General features: G+C 44.6%; 1 protein-coding gene across 1 annotated transcript; it reads left to right on the plus strand.

Moving 5' to 3' along the window:
- The first annotated feature begins 587 nt into the window (after positions 1-587).
- Positions 588-22,680, plus strand: LOC103362031 (BMP/retinoic acid-inducible neural-specific protein 3-like). Its single transcript, XM_008288316.1, has 7 exons — positions 588-850; positions 4,877-5,079; positions 10,671-10,894; positions 14,049-14,154; positions 16,386-16,622; positions 20,120-20,342; positions 21,546-22,680. The coding sequence occupies exons 1-7, from the start codon at positions 588-590 to the stop codon at positions 22,678-22,680; spliced, it is 2,391 nt and encodes a 796-aa protein (XP_008286538.1).
- The last annotated feature ends 281 nt before the right edge of the window (positions 22,681-22,961 follow it).

Raw genomic sequence — 22,961 nt, forward strand, 5'->3', positions numbered from 1 at the left:
TAAGGATCAAACCAACAGAGATGCTCCGATCGGGATGGTGAAATCTACCTTTTTGCGTTAAGAAAACCAAAACCCCTCTTGGAAATATCTTGGAAAAACGGACGTCCTCAGAATGAACTCCTCTGCGCCTCCTCCGCTGCTGCTGCAACTTCTCGTCGCCGTGGCGCGGACGGATGCGCGGATGCTGGAGGATCGTCTCCCGAAATAAAGTTGAGAGAAAGACAGAGCGATCAAGTTGGAGGGGCGAGTGACAGAAGACGGACTTGATTCGTTATCGGATCGTCGCTGAGGTTGTTTTATTCGCAGCTCTGGCAAGATCGGGAGAGTTGACTTATTCTTAGGAGCGCATCCTTTTGGTTCTTATTGCCAAATCAGATCAGGTAGGCTCCGCGTCTTGGGGTTTTTTCCCCCCCAACCAGTGTATTAAAACACTTGATCGTAGTGTTTTTGTGTGTTGATTCTCATGTAGAGGGTTTAGGATGAATTTTCGACAACCCTCCAAATCTGCACGACGCGCCACTTTTTCATCCCTAATATCTGTCGTCCTCCCAGTCCGGAGAGGATGAGGTGTCGCTGGGTGAAGAAGCATGAGCTGTCAGAGAATCAGTCATAAGCGGCTGTCTCTGCTATGGGAGGGGGCGGCTCTCAGCCTCTGGCTCTGCTGCTGCTGGACCTCCAGGGCCGCCACCGCAGCCGCCTCTGGAGCCACAGCCGCCGGCCAGAGCGACGGCGCCCCCGGCTCCCTGGGCTGGCTGCTGTCGGATAAAGGGCCCTTCCAGCAGTCCCTGGAGTTCACGGAAGCTGCGGAGAGGTACCAGCAGGGCTTCAGCACCAGATACAAGATCTATAGGTGAGGCTGTTTTTTTTCTTTTTCTTTTGCTCTGTATGTAATGCATGCATATGTGATTCTTTGAGGAGTTTCAGGTCGGTGGCTGTGAGTGTTCACTCAGACAGGATCTTTTTACTGATGAGCACTTATCAGCGAGAGCAGCTGCTGAAGTGTTTGGAATGAAAACCAGCACCCTCTCAGGGATGCCCTCACAGGTATCACACCTGCACCAAATTAGTTGCAAGCTGATGAGCAGATCTGAAGTGCTGAACCACTGCAGCGATGCAAAGTGTGCCCTTTTGCTCCTGAAGCCTGTGATCTGAATACCAGCCAGCATGTAATCCCACCTGCACTTTTTCTTTTTTTGCATGTGATGGTTCATGTAATTGCTGATGTTTCAAAAAATGACCCCTGCAGCAGGAGTTAATCCCAGGTGCCCCTCAGTGACCTCCTGCACCATCATCCGAGCTGCACTCAGCAGCTGCTGCCTGCCTTTTGTCTGAATAATCCTCGCAAGCTTTTATTCAAGCAACATATTTCCGCTCTGACGCAACTCCTGGGTGTGTGTCGGTGTGTGAGGCGCACACGGGCTGGGTTTGTGTTTGTGATTTTGTCGAAAGTCGATGCGTGTTGATATTTTGCTCCTGCGGTCTTGTGAGGTTTGATTGAAGACGTTTCTGGTGCCAAGGGTTTAACAAAGTAAGAGAGAAAGAGAGACAGAGAGAAAGAAAAAACATCCTTGTGTGTATCTATAGGTGCATAAATCAATTCCTCTATTATCTTGTTTCAGGAATCTTTGGAGCTGTGGTGTTTATCTCTCCGTGACACCTGTGTCTCTTCCTTTCGTAGGCCTGCAGCATCAATTTGCCAAGAGTCCCTTGACTTGAGGCCTCTTGTTTTCCATAATTAGTGAAAATCATTGAAAGTGACAAAGAGGCAGCTCGGCTTGTGGAGGGCGACCGGCGTCTGTATTGGCTGGCTGATATCTCACCTCTTGAGGGGTTTTCAGCCCCTCAGCAGTCAGGTCTGTGTCCGGGGTAAAATACATTTTGAACCTCTCAGGCTGGTTGGAGGATTAGGGCTTTTTAAAGATGACTCCAAAATGAGAAGGAGCTGAGGCATATATAAAAAAAAAACTTGCAGTAATAAGATGATAACTGACAGCAAAGTCCATTCGAAGCACTTTATAGTTCCTCCGCCTGATGTGACTTATTATTTCACGTCTTGGAGATAAGGAACGGAAGCTGTAGAAACACTGAAGGCAATTATTCCTAAAAAAAAAAAAAATGTCATAACTGTATTTTCCACAGTTCCCATCGGGTTGTAGATACTCTCTCTATAGGTATTCCTGCTTAAACAGCCTGGAGGCTTTAAGTGCTATCCTACCCCTCTGACCTCTTTAATAGCTGTAACACCACAGCAAACATCACGTGGCTGTCAGTCAGAGCGCAGCATGTGATTAAGCTGTCGATTTGCTCCCAGCTGCTCCTTTTATAGCATTTTTTTTTTTTTTCCATTTCACAAAGTTGTTTTCATCACTGTTTCTTTCTATTTGTATTGCTTTCTATACATACAGTAGGCCTTAGGGTTTGCATAAGCTTTTTTTTTTCTCTTCTCTCTCTCTCGCTCTCTCTCTCTTGCGTGCCACATGCTGATGGAATAGCTGTAGGCCAAACCCTGGGCTGGATCTACAATGCCCCATCTGTCCACGAGAGACGGACTCTCAGCCTGTCCTCTCATTATGATGATTGGCTGTAATGACACACTCCACACCGTCCCGGTTCCCCAATTATTTCTCTGCCGATCATTTTTCTCGTGGCAGTGATTTGATGGCCTCCCAGAAGGAGGGGGAGGCACACAGAGCAGCAGGCAGCACTGTGGGAGAGGTAGACATTAACTGGTGCTAAGGAGGGAGGCAGCAGCAGCGGCGGCGGCAGAGAGAGGCGGTTTGTGAGTATACCCAGAGTTCAGCGAGACTCGTGTCCAAAGGGCAAGAGATGACAAATGATGGCAGCTGATGATGTGGGACTATATTTTGCGCCTCTCTGCCGCTGTGGGAGTTACAGCCTTGCATCCCAATAAGTTTTTGTTTCACCCGTACAGCAGTTACTTAAAGCTCGTGCAAGCAACTGCAAACCCCGTAACAGCGATGCTCAGCCACTCTAGGTGCTCTGGGGAGGGATTTCCGAAAAGCAGAAAAGAATATAAATCATGGTTTGGCGAATTGCATCCACAGATTTAGGAGGACAATAACAGCACAGGCGGGATAACAAATCGGCGCGATGCTGATCTTTGCTGATTTGCTGCATCGAGTTTTTGCACAGGACACGCTTTCGACAAGCCCCGACGCCACAAGCTGTGATCCAAGCTGTGGCCGATTCTAGAAACACTGAGGTCATGGCGTGAAAGCCTCTCTCCCTTCTCCCAAATGTAAAAGCTCATCAATTATATTTTTCTGTCAGTTTTATTTAATGATCTTTAATTAGAGAGCTGGGAAGAGATAAACACCACTCTGAATATACAGTTAGTGCCAGCAGCTGGTTAACTTAACACAGGATAAAGCCTAGAAAGCCAAATGCAAAAGTTTAAAAAAAATAAATGTGTTCACCAGCAGCATTAAACACATTATATCATGTTTTTTTTTTTTTATTCTGTTCGAAAAACAAAGTGACTGCTAAGCTAACAGGCAGCTGGTGACAGCCTGAGGCTCCGGGCTGCTATAAAAAAAGAACTGGCTGTGATTAAGAGAGCATAAAAACTAGTTAGCAAGTGAACACGGTTGAAATTGAGGTTAAAGTACTGAGTAAATGGCTGGAACACGTCTGCTGCTCAGTCAAGTGGTAGCAGCTCTAAAGCAAACTTTGCTGAATCCAGTGAAGGAAAAGAGGTCAAGTGTAAAGGTCGGCTGATCCCTGGATGCCTTGTACAAGAAATACATGTAAATGTATCGCAAAATCTGAGTAAACGATCCACTTTTATTCAATTAATACTGCAAAATATATCGAACCTTGGGTGGGCTCGCTGTGATTTTTTTGATGGGAAATTTCACAACATTCGTAAATGAGTAGATTTTCCTTTTTTATGTTTTATTTTTAATCATCCATCCATCCATTATCTATACACCACTTAACCCTCACGAGGGGGGCTGGAGTCTATCCCAGCTGACTCAGGGTGAAGGCAGGTTCACCTGGACAGGTAACCAGTCTATCACAGGGCTACACTTAGAGACAGACAACCAAGCACACTCACATTCACACCTACGGACAATTTACAATCACCAATTAACCTCAACATGTTTCTGGACTGTGGGAGGAAGCCGGAGAACCTGGAGAGAACCCACGCTGCACGGGGAGAACATGGAGACTCCAGGCAGAAAGATCCCGGGTGTCCTCACCGGGACGCGAACCGGCGACCTTGTAGCTGCGAGGCGATGATGCTAACCACCGAATACTAAAAGTTATGTTATCTGTGTTATTCCAGTTGGCATCAAGACAGTTTCTGATCTTTGATGGTGAGCTCAGCAGGCGTGCTGGGATCTTTATTGAAGTCAGTTACTGATTAACCACCCTTGAGCGTTAAACATACGTCAATAACAGTCTCTTATTGCGTGACTGTGAAGATGCAGAAAAACAGATTGACATGACAGAAATACCATGTTTTTCAGTACAATAGGGACCGCCCGTCAAAGTTTCATAAGTCTTATTTACGAGGGAGCTCATGTCTTATTGAGAGGAGCCGGGCCTCGTCGTGGCTTCCCTGTGGTTCTGTTTATGTCACTCCAAGAAGAAGTGTAAATGAAAATATCTGTGGTGGATAAATAAGCGACCACAGCCTTAATCAAACAAGAAGACAGATGAAAGTGTTTTATGATTAGGGCTCCTGAGAGGAGCTTCATCTATGGTATGTTATTAATGTATGTGAGTGTACACTGCACACCTACAGCTCGTTAAACAGCAGCCCAGAGCCCTCAAATGCAACTAAAGGCCTCTGCAAAGTGAGCAAACGTCTCTCTGTGGGTGTGTGTGTGTTTTGTTGTTGCATTTGCAGGGAGTTTGGTCGATGGAAGGTCAACAGCCTGGCGGTGGAGAAGCGGGACAGTTTTGGTGGCAGCGGCGGTTTGGCTCTGCCCCTCGACCCCGACTTCATGCACACCATCCGCCAGCTGGGGAGGCGGCCAACCCTCCAGACGATTACAGAGAGTCTAATCAAGAAATATGGCACCCACTTCCTCCTCTCTGCCACTCTGGGAGGTACAGTAGAGCACGCTGAGCTTCAAAGCGAAGCCTGATTCACACAGCTTCTAATGTGATTTTGTGTCTTCTTTTTTTTTTTTCCCAGCATATGGGGCTCTGATTTTACCGTCTGTTGCTTTCCAGGCAACAAAGCATATAATAATTTTTCTGGATCAGTGTTTTTTGGCCCACAGAAAGCATCAAATCACTCTGGTTTAGTGTACAACAAGTAAATTGGAGCGACAGATTAAATGTTTCTGTTTTGTTTTGTTTGCTGTCAGAACAGCGTGGTTCCACTAACGGAGCCTGATCGCTGTTGAACAACACTATAATTTATATGCGAGTGGCTCATCTTTTCTTTCTTTTCTTAAGAAATTATTAGCACAAAGTATGTGTTATTATTAGGAGAAATGAAAGTGTGGGTTTCAAAAATGTATGTTGTTAGCAGGGGGAGAGAAAAAAAAATTGTTTCGAGGGAACTATTCAAATGCTAATTTAGTTTAAAACTGTTGTTGCCAACGTTCCACGCAATTCAGGATTATTTGGAGGTTTGAGGTTTGCTTTTATCTTATTCCCAGAAATACAATAAATGGCCAAACTCCAGCAGAAAACATACAGTTCGGGCTGTCAATATCCAAGAAATTCATCACAGGAAACACAAAGATGTAATTGTCTGCTTTTGTCCGCGGACACAAAAATGCAGCACAGAACATTTTAATAACACAGTGGAGCTCTTGACGCTCGCCTCAACCTGAACTTAGAGTCTGAGAGCGACGGAGTTGATTTGGTAAAACTTAACCTGAGTGCAACAGATTTTTGTTGCATGCTGACATTTGTAATGTGTTTGTGGAGGCTTTTGCGGCTCCAGTACAAAATATGACTCGTGTTAAGGTTTGCTTAATAAAGACGTCTAGCAGCCGCTGGAATTATAACTTCTGTCTTCAGAAATGAAGGCAGTACAGTCGTGACTCGATAATCCGACCCTTAACAATCCTAAACCTTGCTATCCGACAGGTTTTTAGGAAAAACCAACAGAACCCACAAAAACAGCCTTAACATACCGACAGCCTTGGATTCTGACTCCGACATGACATTTGATGTCACCAATCAGGATAATGGCGTATTATCTGACTGAACAATCCCACAGATTGGCTACGTTCACACTGCAGGACTTGATGCTAAATGAGGATTTCTTTGTGAGTTCCTTCACGTTTCCAGTTCAATGCGACTTGTATGTGATCTGCTGTGTGAACTTCATACGACCCAAAAGTGTCCCGCATGCGCAGAAGAGGACACGACGATGACACACACAGCGAGCGTGCTCAGTGTTTACGGAAGTAAACATGGATGGTAACGGTGGAGCGTATCTGCCACTCCCCCACCGCCGCCGATGGTGGAAACAGAAGTGTGAGCGCTAACTAAACTAGCATCAGCAGCCAAGTACTGCCTGTGTGTTCTGGACACTTCCACCCCGTCAGAGCGCTGCCCCGGGGTGGAAGTGTCCCCCGACCGCACCCAATATCCAGAGAGCAGAAGGTTCTATTGGGACCAGCCCTACTAGTTATTATAACAACTAACAACAATAATTAACAACTAATGAGCCTTCCAGCATCAAGCCTTCCTTGTATCTCGACCTCCGTCTTGACAATCCGACAGCCTTGATATCCGACATAAAAGAAGGTTTTACATTTAGTGTCGGATTATCGAGTCACGACTATAGTTGTGTGGATGTTTGCAGACCCACAAAACGTTACAGGATAGAGGTCATGGTGTTTAGGAATGTGCAGCTTGGATGCAGAAATCTGTTTCTGGTTTCTTTCTTCAAATCAATTCCGTTTTCTTCTGCTCAGTTTTGCAACCAATGCATATAATCGCTCTGGAAAGCTCTGACAAAGAGCTGTGTCTGGATTGTCCACTCAGCCTCTACACAGCGTTCAGGGCAGACGGCTGTTGCTACACGACTACGCTACATAATTATGCGCCGGCTATTATCTCCGTCGCACAAACAAACGTCAGAACATCTGCGGAGCGTTTGAGGCACGTGGGCACCCTGACGTTGCTATTTTTGGATAAGTTTTAAGTGGCACATCTCTCCTCAACGCTGAAAAACACAACTTTATAACAACCCAAGTTTGTGCTCGTGGAACCTTTATTCACAGCATACTTTTAACCAACTGAACAGGCATGACCGAGACCGCAGCAGCAACTATCCAATTATAGGCTCATCTTTAATACTTCTGCTAGGACAGACTAAGCTTCAATAAATTAGTTGTGATTTAACATTATCCATGCAAAGCAGTCAAATGCATTAAAATGGTCTCTAAAGCAGCTGTTGTTATAGATCAGGTGCAGTTTTCTTTTCATAAACAAGCTGCTTTAAAAAGCATCAGGGTAATATTTGCAGTTTTGACCCAACAACTACATTTTGCACATGGTTTCAGTTGGCATTTTGTTCTGTAATTCTCAAAATCCTGCTGCTTAGGAAGAGACGAGCCACTGAACGGTTGAGACGAGTGAACGCTCACCAGGCAGAAAGTGAAAATCACTTCCACCGGCGGCCGACGTTGATGCCGAACCGTCTTTGTCTTCTTCTTCTTGTTCTGACATCAGAGAGACAGGCCTGATGCTTTAAGTCGAGGGATGTCGGTGCCGTTGCTGCGCGCTACATCTGGTGTGCTTCATGACGTTCCCGCCGTGCGCAGTATAGTGGGTTGAAATCCACTGCTGAGAATTCAAAAACATCTCAGCAAAACGGCTGATTCACCATATAGTGGGCGAGCGGATGCTCCGAACAGGGCAAATGTCATCCTGCCGACAGGGATGTCAGCTCGGAATGACTGTTTGTTTTTTTGTTGTTTTTTGTTTTCTTTTTTTTGGCATTATTATTATTTTTTATTAAACAATGGCAGCAGAAGGAGACCGGAAATGTGGGGGAAGGAAGCACCGAGAGTTAGACTCAGGACTTACTGCTTTACCCTGTTCAGGACTTTGGGGGTCTGTCGGACCCCGGGCCATTTGGTTTAGGTGACAGATATTGTTTTTTAAATATAAAAAGAGGGACATTTGTCATGCATTTGGAACCAAAAATACGCCAACTTATCAGAAAATGTATTTAACATAGTATAAAAGTCTATCCAACAAATATTTTGCACATATTCTTTCTTGGCGTCCAGTGAACCCTGAAAGACCCGGAAGTCAACATGGAAGTCCTGAATAGGGTTAAACGCATTAGCTCCCATGTGGTATGACTGGGTTGTTTTTTTGTGTGACTGTCGTTCGGTTTGCAGAAAGCTCCAGCATTGCTTGGATAAGGTTGGGAAACAACAGTGGTCAGAGTTTAAAGAAACCAATTGACAATCTCATCTAGCAGGCGCTTTTAATATAGATCACATTCATACACCAATGGTGACAGAGCTGCCATGCAAGCTGCTGCCTGCCATTGGGAGCAACTTTGGGCTCAGTGTCTTGCCCAAGGACACTTCCACTGTGGAGGGGCGGGGGATCGAACCACCAACCTTGCAATTAGAGGACAACCCACTCTACCACCCAAGCCACAGCCACCTCACAAAACAAAGTTGTCCATCGATGGAAAAACCGAAACACCCGCCTCACCCCAACCAGTCGAGGCAGACGTCTGCCCTCCCTCAGCCTGGTTCTTCTGGCAGTTTATTTTGTTAAAAGGGAGTTTTTATTTCTTCCCCATTTGCTCAAAGGGTTTCGTTGGATTTGTTAGGTTTCTCACTACAACATAAGTATACCCTTACGACATGACGTGCCCTAAGATGACTTTGCAAATCACAGCTATATAAGTGAAACTGGAATGAATGGAATTACCGTAAACTTCGGACTATTGGGCCGCACCCACTAACTTTAAAAAGAAAACCAGTTGTGTACATATACAGGCCACACTTGTCTATAAGCTGCAGGTGTCCACGTTGGAACATGAGATATTTACACAGAAAGATTTTTTTACCTTTTAATTAAACATGTAGCGGTAACATACACAAATGTTTTTTTCTGAACAGTTCGTGTAGCACAGCTGGTTAAGAAAATAAAAACTACAGCAGCAGACCAGGAAAAGTCATTGATCGCTATCTTCATCTTCCTCCTGCACTAAAACCACTGAAGTCCTCTGTGTCGGAGTTGAACAGCCTCAGAATAACTCCGTCACACACTTCCTCGGTCTCTCTGTCGTTGTCGCTCTCGAGGCAAATTCGTTAAAATCCACGAATTAGCCGCATCATTGTTTAAGCCGCAGTGTTCAAAGCGTGTAAAAAAAAAAAGTAGCTTCTTATAGTCCGGAAATTACGGTACCAGAAACAGTGGCAGATAAAATTCTACAAAGCAGTTTTTGTTACCAAAGGGATGTTGGCAAAGAAAACACTTCTTGTCATTCTTGATGGCAGTCACAAATTTCACATTTCATCAGGACTCGTCGTTCCTATCATCGTGTCACGCGTCTTCACAGGTTAGCGCAGGTATTCCGGTAGCAATCAGAAATAACAAAGACACAGAATTAGATGACAGATAGATTTTTTTTTTTTTTTTTTTTATTCTAGTCAAACTGGGAAGCCTTGGACAGGTTAAATCGACTTCTGAGGAAAACACATCTGCAGGGAAATAAGAAACACTAACAGTGTAAGTTATTGCAACAGAAGATTTTAGGCGCTGGTCTTTGTTTGACCAGGACGTGTGTGGAGGTGGATGTGTTTACTCGTGTATTTATACACTCGCTGTATGTTCCTGCTCTCTGTGCGGTGCAGAGGTTGAGCTGCAGCCATGGAGACCCTCCTATATGGAGTGATGCTGTCAGTGCTGGTGATGACAAACACGTTTGGGAATCAAGCCAATAAGACGTGTATTGACAACACGGCCTTGACACGCCGTTAAAGTTAAGGGACGATTTGAGGTTGTTAAGATTTGATAAAGAGCATCTGCTGCGGACACATTCATCCTTCCTCTGACTGAAAACCTCAGACACTAGATGTGTTTCACTGATAACTCAGCCATTTAGTAACGGGCCTTTTTCATAACCTCTTTGGTGAATGTAGTGATTCACCCGAGAACACGGAGTTCTGAAGTTACACTGAGAAAATTGGGAAAATCAGCTGCCGCAATAGAAGATGAGGCAAGTTAGAGAAAAGTGACATCACCTCTCAAAAAGGAGACCTGTGGTTTTCAATGTTAGGACTTTTCTTCAAGAGCACACTTCAAACAAAATGTCAGAAGTCTGAAAACACTTCATGAAACAGGCAGATTCTCTCAGGTGACAGCGGCGTTGCTGCAGTGTTTACAGGAGGCAGCGCTGACCCGAGGTCTGCTTTGTTTGTTATGTAATTTTTGGCCATTCTAATTAGGCTAATTAAAATAATTAAGCAAACTTGATCAATGATCTTGAATAAGTCCTTTTTATTCATAAGGAGTTTAATAGATGCAGAGACCTTGTCTGCGCCTTTTCCTCCAATCATCCAAACCATCAGTTCCCCCACAGCACTTAATCACCGCTGCGCTTTTCTATCCGATATCTGAAAAGATACTAATGAAAGGTGATTAGTGCTGCTCCGTCAGAGCTAATGAACCTCTCACTCTCTCTGCCCGACTGTCACCAGGGGAGGAGTCTTTGACGATATTTGTGGACAAAAGGAAGCTCAGCCAGGAGTCTTCGGCCTCGGGGCCCGAGGGCAGCCGAGGCAGCAGCAGCAGCAGGAAGTCGAATGCAACGGGGACGGTGACCCTCGAAGCCCTCCACCAGCTGGCTGCTTCCTACTTCACAGACAGAGAGAGCACCCTGCGCAGATTGCACCACCTCCAGATCGCATCCTCCGCCATACGGGTACGTGGAAGGAAGGAAAGTGTATATACGGCAGCAGTCCGGTGGGAAATGAAGAAGCTGTATGCTCTGCGCCGGAAGGTGTTGCTCTGCTGCCTCACGGTTTGTTAGCCTCCAGCATTCACACGTGGGAACGGCCCGATATGAAGCATCGAGCCGGGCTGGCTTGGTTCTGTTAAACTTATTGAACATTCACAAAGGACTCACTCAGGGTGGAGAAATCACTTCAGACTTGATGCCTCCACACATTATTGTGTTTAAGTTGTATTAAGTTCTTGGTACTGCGACTTTGATCCAGCGTTCTTCAGCGTACGGTTGCATACCAAAGAGTTTAGAGGTGTTTATTAAGTCAAAATACAAACTTATGCTGGTAGTCAAACACCTGCTATGAAAATATATTATTTAATTTTTTTTTAAAATGGCCTCCCCACAAGAAAAAGCTTCTAGTTTCTGAAAATGAGCCTAAAACACACGGCTTCTCTGTACACAGTAAAGTCAATAACAACAACCAGGACATGCTGCTTCCAGCCGCAACAATGAGAACCCCGACATACCTGTGTGAAATCCCACATCCCTCGTCTTATGGGAGAAAAGGGTTGAAGTGGTCGGTTAAGCTGTAAAACCTTTAAACCGATGTAAACATTAGTAGCATGTCCACATCGACAGAGGTTAGCGTCCATGGCCAAGCTGCACTGAATCAGCTTAAACTAGTCCCTAGATGGCTGGACTACAAAGCGGGTCGGTTAGGGAAGCATGTTCTCGTCGTTCTCGTTTAACCTGCTACGTCACCATGGTAACTGATGCTGCGCAGCTATCCTGGTTCAGAGTTTGGGATTTAAATCAGCAATAGGAAACACAATCCATCCGTTCAGTGTCTGCAAACATCGCTGAGCCGTACGTTAGTAATCCCACAGAACGGTGCCGCAAACTGCATGTGTCGTGTTGCCATGGAAACATACACGTATTCAATTTGTGATGCAGAAAATGCATCGCTTTTGTTCGGTCCGGATTTACTGCTTTCACACGCCGATTAGAACCTTGATTAGTCTGTTGGTATTTCTCAGAGAACGTTCAATCCATACCATCAGCGCATTCGTTTAATATCATGTTTAAATGGATGAAGTTTAGAGTTCAAGAGCGCTAACGTGCAGCTGTCATGTCAAGTGCACCGAGCGGTAAAAGAAATGCGTTAACCTACGCGGCGAATGCTAATTTATCGACTGAAAATGTTGTTCCTCTCTTGCATCATTTGCAGTAAATGTGCTTTATGCATTTTTCATATTCTCCATAGCTTCATGAAAACACGTTTCTCTTGACTGAACAGGCCATTAGTCTGTTTTAAATGCACAAAAAACAGATAGCTTGCACATATCCTGAAAAAGAGAGAAAGCTGATGACCACCCAGTTTTGGGTTTTGTCGAGCCAGCTAAGTAATCCTGACTATGTTGAGCTTCGTTTTGAGTAATAAACTCTTCTGGTGACTGTTAAGAGGTTAAAAACAACTTATCACCAGTTAAAATTATGTTTTTTTTAGCTTCTCACTTTGCAGATTTGATGCAGATGTGACATAAATGTAACATAAAGAATTCGGTTTTGATTTGCTCTTCAAGGCATCTTCACTCTGAGTGACCAATATTCCTGGTGTAGTCGCATCTAAGCTGATGCAATGTATAATCATATCCCTTTGATAGACCATATGGATTGCATTTCGATAGATAAAAGAGCAACCGTAGCTTTAAAATAAATGCAGTGTAGTAAAAATGCACAGCGTTTCCACCTTCACTGTGGTGTAATAGAAGTATACGGTGACTTAAAATGGAAATATTTAAATAACTGTGACTCTCTGCCGCTGACATACATGTAGAGCAAAGTTTTAATTCGTGACACTTTGAGAACTTAACTTGAAGACAACTTACTCAAACAAATCCCTTAATACCAGCTCAGGGACTTTCTACCCATAACTTCTTTAATCAGGTGGGATTAAGAACAAATGCTTATTTACAGAAGTGGCCTGACACGAGCAGATTCACCTGTTGTGACTGCAGGGGAGCAGCGACGCCGTCAAATCTGCTTTTACACTTTTTCTCTCACGTGTTATTTTATTAAGGCCAAAAAAATTACAAATCTCTTAGCATGCACAAAGAAGCATTTCGTGTGATTCTTATCACCATCTGATAAATGAGGTCTTTCATAGGTTACCACCTTTAGCACACCAATTAAATGACTGTTTTCTGGCGGCAGAAAAAGAAGCGGTAAAAAACACGAGCTTCCACCTCCTCGGGAAGCGAGCTTTAAAGAGCAGCAGCGGTTGCGCGTCCTGTAGCATAAAACACCAATCATGCATTTTATCATCTGAAGTGGCTATTAGAGTGAGCGCATTAATCAGCCCGAGGGGGCAAACGTAGATGCTAAAGCGAGTAGCCACTGATGAAGACAAGTGCCCCCCCAAATGAGAACGTGTTCCTCCGGTTATGCATCAGCTTGATGGATTAAAGATATCATTCCATTAATTTCCAGCCGGGGCTGACTTCCATTCATTTGCCACTTTGCGGCGGGTGTGGAGTTCGGACAGATTGAAGATCAGAGCGAGAGAAAAGGGAAGGGGCAGGGGCAGACGAGCGCTTCGTTTTATGAGCGATGTACAGCAGCACCTGCGACGTGTGGCCATTTATTAAAGTCACATATGGCGTCCGGGATCACGGTGAGAAATAGGAAAGAGCAAAGAAAAAAAAACAACATATGCTAATGCAGCGCACAGGTTATGTATTTACGTCTCTGTGAACGCACAACTCCGACATGGAGATTAATCACTTTCAGGAATAAGCCGAGATGTGAATCAGTTAAAAGTTTTTCAGCTGATTTCTTCTCGCATCAGGACAAATGATTCTGTTTTAATTGAAGACCTTTTCCGCCGTTGCTTCACAGTGACTCATCGTTCAGCATTCCAAATCCTTTTGAGGCTTAAGATGCCTCTGATGACACTTTGTGCATTCTTCTCTTCTTAAAACAAGGAGAAGGAGTCGAAACATGCAGGTTATGAGAGAAGAGTGGCGGCTGTCTGAGAAAAACCATCTCGGCTGAACTGTGTCTCCGCTAGACTTGCATAACGAAATGACAGAACGAGTCACGCTGCTGTGTTCTTTCCATGTGCTTGCAGGTGACTGAAACCAGAACTGGGCCACTCGGATGCAGCAACTATGACAATCTGGACACTGTGAGCTCGGTGCTGGTTCACAGTCCAGAAAACAAGGTTCAGCTGCAAGGTAAATCCAACACCATGACTTGTTTCTACGCTCTCCTGTTTGGAAAACATTCCCCCTTCTCTCTCTCTGGCAGAATTAGATGAGGCGTCTGATACTCTTCTCATGCCTGTCTGCCTGCTAAAACCACAACTTGTCTTTTTCACACTGCTTTTCATATGAATTATATAAACAGGCTGCAGCATGTTAATTAGAGCTGCTGGTAGGTGGTAGGTTCTTCACCTTTAGACAGGCGTGCTGTTTCCCCCTGACTCAAGTGAGCTAAGTGGAGCAGCTGCTGCCAGTAGCCTTAATATTTATCGTCCTCACATCTCTGCAAGAAGTCGGAAGAAGCTCAAAGTCAGAGCTATTGCTTTAGAGAAACCTTATTATAATTTCTCTTATTGTTAACAAATCCCAAGAAAAGGCCCAACAGCTGGTCAGTCCATCTCTGAACAATTACGAAGCCCAATAGTTAAAACTCAGCCTTTACACTTTTGAACCCCCCCGAGTAGTTTCTGGGTGTTTTTTTGCTCTGGTCATATTTTTACTCACTGTGAGCTCATTTTTCACTACAGCAAATAAAGTCTTGCAGCTCTATGGAAACAGCACAGCCATGGATAGAAACAGAGAGAAGTCAGAAATGTCTGTTATGCAGCGTAACATCGTTGTAATGCCAAAAAGCTGAATTTCTTTAAAGCTTTGTTTTAGAAAAATTTTAAAAACTAAATCTGGAATCAAAAACATTGTTTAAAGTTCGCACAGGTGTAATGGATAATTAAGGGGGAACATTTTTGATATTTTCACACTTTTACTTTTAATACTTTCTTCCAGTGTGCTCTGTTTGTACACAGCCTGCAGTTCAGCCCGGTTCGGCCGGAAAGTCCCTGATTTTTTTGTGTCAGGTGACTTTTGGTTCCAAAAGAGAACCAAAAGGCACAGAGAAGCTCAGAATTTTGTGTTTTTAGAGAACCTGGTTAATGCAAATGCTTTATTTGTGACCCAAATTAGTCGCACTAGACCTCAGGCTATATCCGAGATACAGCCCGAATTAACAGATGATAAGATATTGATTTTGGGTTTATTGCTTAGATCGGTCCAGCTAGTTGTTTTCTACATGTAGGTAACATTTAACAGTACAGAGCATAGGGCGATATGGCCAAAAATATTTGTCAAGATATAAATGGGAAAATTAGCGATAACAATATAACTGACGATATAATCGACGCCAGACAAAATACTTCAAAACTGGGGGGTAGCGGCAGTGGCCAGCGAATGTTTGGATCTCAAATTTGCTATCCAGACAAAACTACAACGACCAAATACTCAGATATCCGGGTCTAGCGCTACTGTGTTGGTCGAAGCACTGCATTCACCCTCCTCCTCGGTCGCCGGCGTGCTTCTTGTTCCATGTGCATGAGACCGGACCAAAACAATGGCGCTGCACGTTTTACTCAAATGTTATATTTCAGTTTCACATCATCCCCTAACTTCACACCAGTTCATGGTACGATATGGCCCAGCCCTAATAGAGCATAAAAATGTTATTATCACTGTCAAAAACTGTCAGCGTGCATCAGCGCTAACACCAGAAAGAAGCCGGAAATCCCTGGTGCCATGTGTCACTGCCAGCCAATCCTGTCCCGTGATTTGTGTCATGTGGTAGTTTTTGTTTACGCATAATAGCCCCAGTGCGACTGATTCTGTGCAGATGTTCACATTTTTGGTAGACGTGGAATATTTCTGACACAGTGTCGCTAGTTTAAGCTTGGATTCGGTTTCCGACAGAACGGCTCGTCACAAACGATTAGTTTCTGGCTCTGAAGAATGCAAGTGTGATTTTGGCAATTTGTAAAAGACAACGTGCCTTTTAAACCTGTTGGCAGAGTGTGGAGTTCATAGGGGTGAAAATGTGGGCACAAATCTATAATTTTGTGGCCGGTAATTTGATAAAACAGCTGAATTCTATGAAGCAGCAGTAAACAGTGAGTTTCTGGGGGACTGTTTTCAGAAGCAGATTAACACACGTTTGATTTTCTTGTGAATAATTGCAGCTGCAGGATGATGTATACGAGCTTAATAGCTTCTAGACAACAGGACTAACAAGATATATAGATGATGCTTGTTTTAAAAGGATGCATCTATTGTTGGCTTTTTAACGGGGTTTGGAGACGACAAGGAGAACAGAAAATATCATTTATATGTTGGTGAGCACTTATTTTCTATATATATATCTTGTCTTTGACACTCCACAGGACTGCAGGTCATCCTACCGGAGTATTTACAGAGCCGCTTCATTCAGGCAGCTCTCGACTACATTGGCTGTAAATCCGAAGGCCAGTTTGTTTGCCAGAAGAGCGACTGCTGGTGCGAGTGCAGCGCGGACTTTCCGCAATGCAACTGCCCCCACTCAGACTTGGACACTCTGGAGAACAACCTGCTGCGCATCAGAGACGCCTGGAGGCTGACCAACCAGGAGTTTGAAGAGTCTGGTGAGTCAGAAATTAATTCACTTTGACCCTCTGAAATGGGACTTGAAAATGTCAGCCTGAATGGTGCTTTCAAAAAAACACGAGAACTAAAATAAAAAAAACACAGATGGAACATTGGTTTTTATAAGGAAAAAAAAAAGAAATCTGCCTCACAAAGCTGGTATGCAGGACAACAGGTCATCCCCCACCCCCTCACCTCCAAAACCAAACAAATTTAAACTTGAATTTAAGAGCTGGAGCGATTCTTGTTTTTGTTCTAAACGCGCTGTTGACTGTCAAACACTGGCGCCGAATCAGGAGGCCCGTCAGTCATCGTGTCAAATCAGATGATGGTGCCGATGCCCTGAATGTGCTGAGGGCTGCTTTTAGTTTTTAACAAGTCCGTCTGTTCTCATTAAAGCGCCGTGAAGCAGCACACAGCGAAAAAGATGCACAGGAAATATCGTGTTCTGTTTGTTCAGTCCGCACAAAAACCAAACTGCAATATTAGAAATGTGTTGGAGGTCCAGGTAGAGTCTGTGCAGCTCTGTGCAGTTATTTGTGCAAATTAAACCAAAATGACTCAAATGAAAAACGGGATTAAAACTTTTATTATCCATCCATCCATCATCTCTGTACCTTAATCCTCACTAGGGTCATGGGGGGCTGGAGTCTATCCCAGCTGACTCAGGGTGAAGGCAGGTTCACCTGGACAGGTAACCAGCCTATCACAGGGCTACACTTAGAGACAGACAACCAAGCACACTCACATTCACACCTACGGACAATTTACAATCACCAATTAACCTCAGCATGTTTCTGGACTGTGGGAGGAAGCCGGAGAACCCGGAGAGAACCCACGCTGCACGGGGAGAACATGCAAACTTCACCGGGACACAAACCGGCGACCTTCTAGCTGTGAGGCAATGGTGCTAACCGCTGAGTCACCTTGCAGCCCACAGGAAATATCGTATTCTGTTTGTTTATTTCGTACAAAAACCAAACTGCAATAACAGAAACTTTGTGAGCTGTGGAGGTCCAGGTAGAGTCTCTGCAGCTCTGTGCAGTTATTTGTGCAAATTTGCATAAACCAAAGTGACTCAAATGAAAAACGGGATTAAAACTTTTATTATCCTTTTTGTTTGATTACTTCGCAAGTGCATAATCTTCCCTCGGTTTAAATTTTTAATTGTTTACTTTTGGGTTTTTGCTTCACAATTAGACTTTTGAACCAAAAAAAATGTTATTTTTCCATTTCGGTATTTTGCGCTGGTAGTTGGACTGTACCATTCGCCAGCCGGGGGAGTCTAGTTTCTAGGCAACTCTATATTTCTGACATTAATAAAGTTATAGTCTAAAACTTTATTATAATAATGTTATCTTTACTTTAATTCCGCTATTGATGTGGCTATACACCCACACACCTTCTGGGTCACAGTCACACTCAAAAAGGTATGAAGGCGGTTTAATCCGAACAGCAACAATAACAGTTCCCCACAGCTGAGCAGCTGGGGATGAACCACATGGGTGCGAATTCCTTCAAGCAGTGAGTCCCTGATTCAATTCCTGGCTGACCTGGACCTTTACGGCACGTTGATCCACTGCTCTCTTTTCCAACATTTTTCTGTCTGTCTCCACTAAATGAAGGCAAAACAAAAAAAGCCAAGAAATCAGATTGAAACAGAAACAATACGTCAGTGAATAATGTTCACATATGTATGAAAAAACCTAATGCAGCCCATAAATTATTGCATAATAATAATGCGGCCTGCAGGCAATATTGGTAAAAACAAAACACAGAAATGGAAAGTTTCAATCAAGTCTGTTTTTTTTTTTTTCTTATTCAAAAATAAAATTCAACAGCTCAAGCTTCAGCAATTGCAATTTAACCTGTCAGACAATTATCTAGTTCTTTATTAATCAAACAAAATGGACAATGAGAGCATTTGGTGCAATTTGATGGTGCAAATTTAATAAAGAGCCACAAGGACGGATCCTGGCAGACAGACTTCACTGCCTTTGCAAAGAGCCAGACTGGCTGTTTCCCCGCTTCGTTCCCGCTGTTTCTGCAAAGCAAAGCTAATTATTGGCCCCAAAAGGGTCAAACTATTACTTTAAAGTCATGTCATTAATTTACAGTAATCATAATTTAATCCTCTCGTGATGAAAAAGCAACCTCTGCATAAATCTGTCCAAACAAAAAGGGTTAAGGGGATGACTATGAAATCCGAATGCCAATTACGACTCGGCTCCAGTTCAAAGCTCTCGCCCTGATGTGTGACACCGGCTCAGAAGGCCTCACGTGTAAGTATACGCTGTATTTTCCTCATTAATGGCTCTTACATTTATTTCCTCAGCGGTACGGGGGGGGGGAATCTACACAAATAAATGAACTCGCAATTACAGCAAACCTGGCCCGTGTCCAAGCACGCTATAATGCATTATTGCATTGTTTTGGAGACACTGCTGTGATTACCATAAACACACAATACCACCGCGGAGAAGATTAGTAGCCCCGACTGGCATTTGCGCAACAATTTACACGGGTGTTTGCTGCAAATGTGACGGCACGAATCAGCTGGATGGTAAAGCTAACGATGTGCTTTGATATTATAGGACTGTATACGGTGCTGTTAGGTGATCTGACATTTAAAGGCAGTCGTGCACCTTTGACCTCTGTGCTGCCGGTACTGACTGCTTTTTAATAGTTTTAATTAAGCCTCTTTTTGAGACGGCTGCTCTTATATGCAAATGCGGCGCTGACAGGTTGCTAAAGTTTCCTCAAATCAACACAAAAACGACGACAAACTTTCCTGACATACGTTAATGTTTTTTTTGTTGGGTTTGACACAATGATTACGGTTCTGATCGTGGTGCAGGGCTTTGCACTGTCACCGGCTTCCGTCTGCAGCACAAAGAAGTGCGTATTAGCTTAATTGGTGACTCTAAACGAGCCGTAGGTGTGAATTGTGAGCGGCTGTCTGCCCTCTGTGCTTTGACGGACCGGTGACTCGTCCGGTTTCTAACCCCGCTTCTCGGCTAATGCCAGCCGGGATGAGCTTCAGCCTTCCCCGCAACCTCTAACGGATAAGCGGGTACAGCCGGATGGATGGATGGATTACCGCTACCATGGCAACCTGTCTTACTCTCACACTGTTAATGGCAGGAACAGCAATTTTGCTTTCAGTGTCACTCATGTCTAATTAGAGGCCGGTTTCTTTAAAAGGTATATGCAGGCAGACAGACAGACAGACAACAGGTGTGACTAACATCTTTTAAAAGAAAAGAGTTTGTTCTCTGACGAGATCAGCTCCAAACAAAATAACACAACATACTTTCTTGGCAAGCCTTTTATTGCTCCTCTTGAGCTGTTTGATTTTCTGGGACAAACAAAGAGGAATTGAGAGTTGTTGTTGTTTTGTTTTTTTTGTTTTTTTTCCTTTCTTTTTTGGATATTGTTACCCTGCGGCTTATAGCCACGGGCAGAGTTTACTTATTCATGTTCTCCTTCCTATCAGAGGAGTTCCAAAGCTTTGTTGGGAAACTGCCAGCCCATTACGCTGTAAACACATCTGTCGTGGAACACTTGTGGAGGACGGATGCCAGCCTGCTCCAGCGCTACAGGCAGCTGGAGACCAGTAGCAACCAGCTTTTCACCAAAGCTCGCCGCACCACTAACAAGCTCTTCAGCCTTAGCAAGAGGTGCCGAAAACATCCGAAAATAATCCTGCAGAGGCCGAGGTAAGAAGCGAGACAGGAACAAGAGGGAGGAATATTTATACTGCAGCCTGTTAACCCAAGGTGCTCCCCAAAACTTATAATTATGAGAATGATTTATGCGGCAGGCTATGAGAGAAAGCAGCAGAGCGAGACGGTACTTATTAGAAGGCACTTGAGGAAAAGTAGTTGTGGAGTGAGGTGAAAAGTGCTGACAGGAGCAAAGCCGCTTCTCTGTTCCAGCTGGTGGGAGACAAACGGGATGGTGTTTGGCCAAACAGACACGTTTCACCGTCTGCAGCTTTAAACCGCATCGCAATCAATCCGCCGTCCTAAAAATTCTCATCTAATAGTTCGTTTATTTTATCAGAACCGCATGCAGGAGCTAAAGCTGCTGTGGACGGTAATGCACGTCCCTTATATACTGTATATTCTTGTACTTTCTTTTTTACTGTTACTGTTTTTTACTGCTGTTTCAGCAGCACTTCCACCTGGATGTTCTACTGCGGCGGCCTATCGCACATCACTGTGGTCATAACTTCAGTCAGATTTATTCCTCTCCCATGAACACTCCATGTTGATAGCTATTTCTGGCAGGGAAATTAACTAAATGACACAATCCATCAGCGTACTACTCCAACGCGAGAACTGCCTCCTCGGTCCGCGATCCAATTACACTTCTTTATCACACCCCTTGTGGTTGTAAAAAAAGGAAATTCAATAGTGGCTTAGAGTACCTGGTTAAGTCAGCTTTTTATTTTTGTATCCCTGTGAGGCATAATATTAGTATTTTTTTATTTATCCTTTAAAACAATAGAATTTTTTAAAGCATTGTAACTTACTATGCGTCCAGAAGTAATCTAAACCTCAGAAGAAGACAGTAAAGCTCTGAGACATGTTTGAGTGCTGAATCTGTTTGTATGTGAGCCTGTGCATCATCGCCACCCGTCTAAGCCACATAAGGAGAACTCAGCAGATTAAAATATTCATTTTGATCTGATTTTGCTTCTGTAACTCCAGCTGAGTCTGAGTTTGGCTCAAATTGTTTTTGCCGCAGATCAAAACAACAGCAGAGGCAGGATTAATCTTCTTGGGCAAAACATTTCCTTTATTGTATGATCACGAAAAGTGACAAATACAAATGAGATATTATATAATAGGCAATACGGCAGCGTGCTGTCTCTAAACCTGATACCGGCACTGAAACACTTGTTGTCTCTCCCTCAGGCCTCTGCACTTCTGGTTGAGCTACGCTCTCTCCATTTTGTACTGCAGTGAGAACAACCAGGTCGGCGTCTACAGCGATGGGAGTCGCAGCTGCTCCTGCCCCTACAACCACCCTCCCTGCCAGGGCCTCATTCCCTGCTCAGTGGGCGACGGTCCACGCTGTGCCTCCTGCTCCGCGGAGAACCGAACGCGATGCTCCAGCTGTAACCCCGGCTTCACCCTGACCCAGGGAGCCTGCCGGCCCGCCGTGCCCGACCCCACCGACCCCTACCTGGGTTTGGAGAGCGATAGAGACCTGCAGGATCTGGAGCTGCGCTACCTGCTGCAGCGGCGTGACCCTCGCATCTCTCTGCACGCCGTGTTCGTGAGCAACGACGTGCGCGTCAACACTTGGTTCGATCCCTCCTGGAGGAAACGGATGCTGCTCACCCTCAAGAGCAACCGGGTGAAATCCAACCGAGTTCATGTGCTCCTCGGACTCACCTTGCAGTTTTGCCTCACCAGAAACAGCACGGTGGAGCCGGCGCTGTCGCTGTTTGTGAACCCCTTTGGAGGAAGCCATTCAGAGAGCTGGACCATGCCTATAGGTCAGCACGGATACCCCGACTGGGAGCGGACCAGGCTGGATATCCCCTTGGACTGCTATAATTGGACGTTGACTCTGGGAAACAGATGGAAGAGCTTTTTTGAGACGGTTCATTTTTACCTGAGGAGTAATATCAGGGACGCTGTGGGAGCGACGGGCGGAAACAAGAACGTGACGCTGTACTACGAGTCTCTGGAGGCGGCCGAGCCGTCCAACAACATCGGCTACATGAAAGTGAACAGCATGCAGCTGTTCGGGTACAGCGTGCACTTTGACCCTGAGGCGATCCAGGACCTGATTCTGCAGATAGACTACCCGTACACTCAGGGATCGCAGGACTCGGCCCTGCTGCAGCTGGTGGAGCTGCGCTACAGGGTTAACCGCCTCTCGCCTCCAGGGGCCCCGCACGTGGATCTGTTCGCTTGTCTGCTCCGCCACAGACTCAAACTGTCCAGCGCAGACGTGACCAGGATACTCACTGCCCTGCAAGCTTTCAGTGCCAGACAACCAAACTACACGGAGTACGAGGCGAATAAACTGTGCAGCTAATGGCCAGCGTTTGACGATTTGTACTATTTCCTTGCCACAGACAGGCCTGTATCCTTTGTCAGCTGGATCAATTTGTGTCAAGTGTGTGGTTTGTTTGTGCAAGACTGTGCTGTACATACACAATGTGCAATTAAATTTGATGTTTTTATAATTCCCTTGTAATGTTATGGATTAAAGCTCCTGAAAACATGGCTTAATAAGCATAAAAATCAATTGAAAGTTTTACACCAACGTGCCGATTTATTATTTATTAACAGTTTTAAGCATCAAACGCTCTAATT

The sequence above is a fragment of the Stegastes partitus genome, unplaced genomic scaffold (assembly GCF_000690725.1).
Source record: "Stegastes partitus isolate 25-593 unplaced genomic scaffold, Stegastes_partitus-1.0.2 Scaffold0, whole genome shotgun sequence".
NCBI classification, from domain to species: domain Eukaryota; kingdom Metazoa; phylum Chordata; class Actinopteri; family Pomacentridae; genus Stegastes; species Stegastes partitus.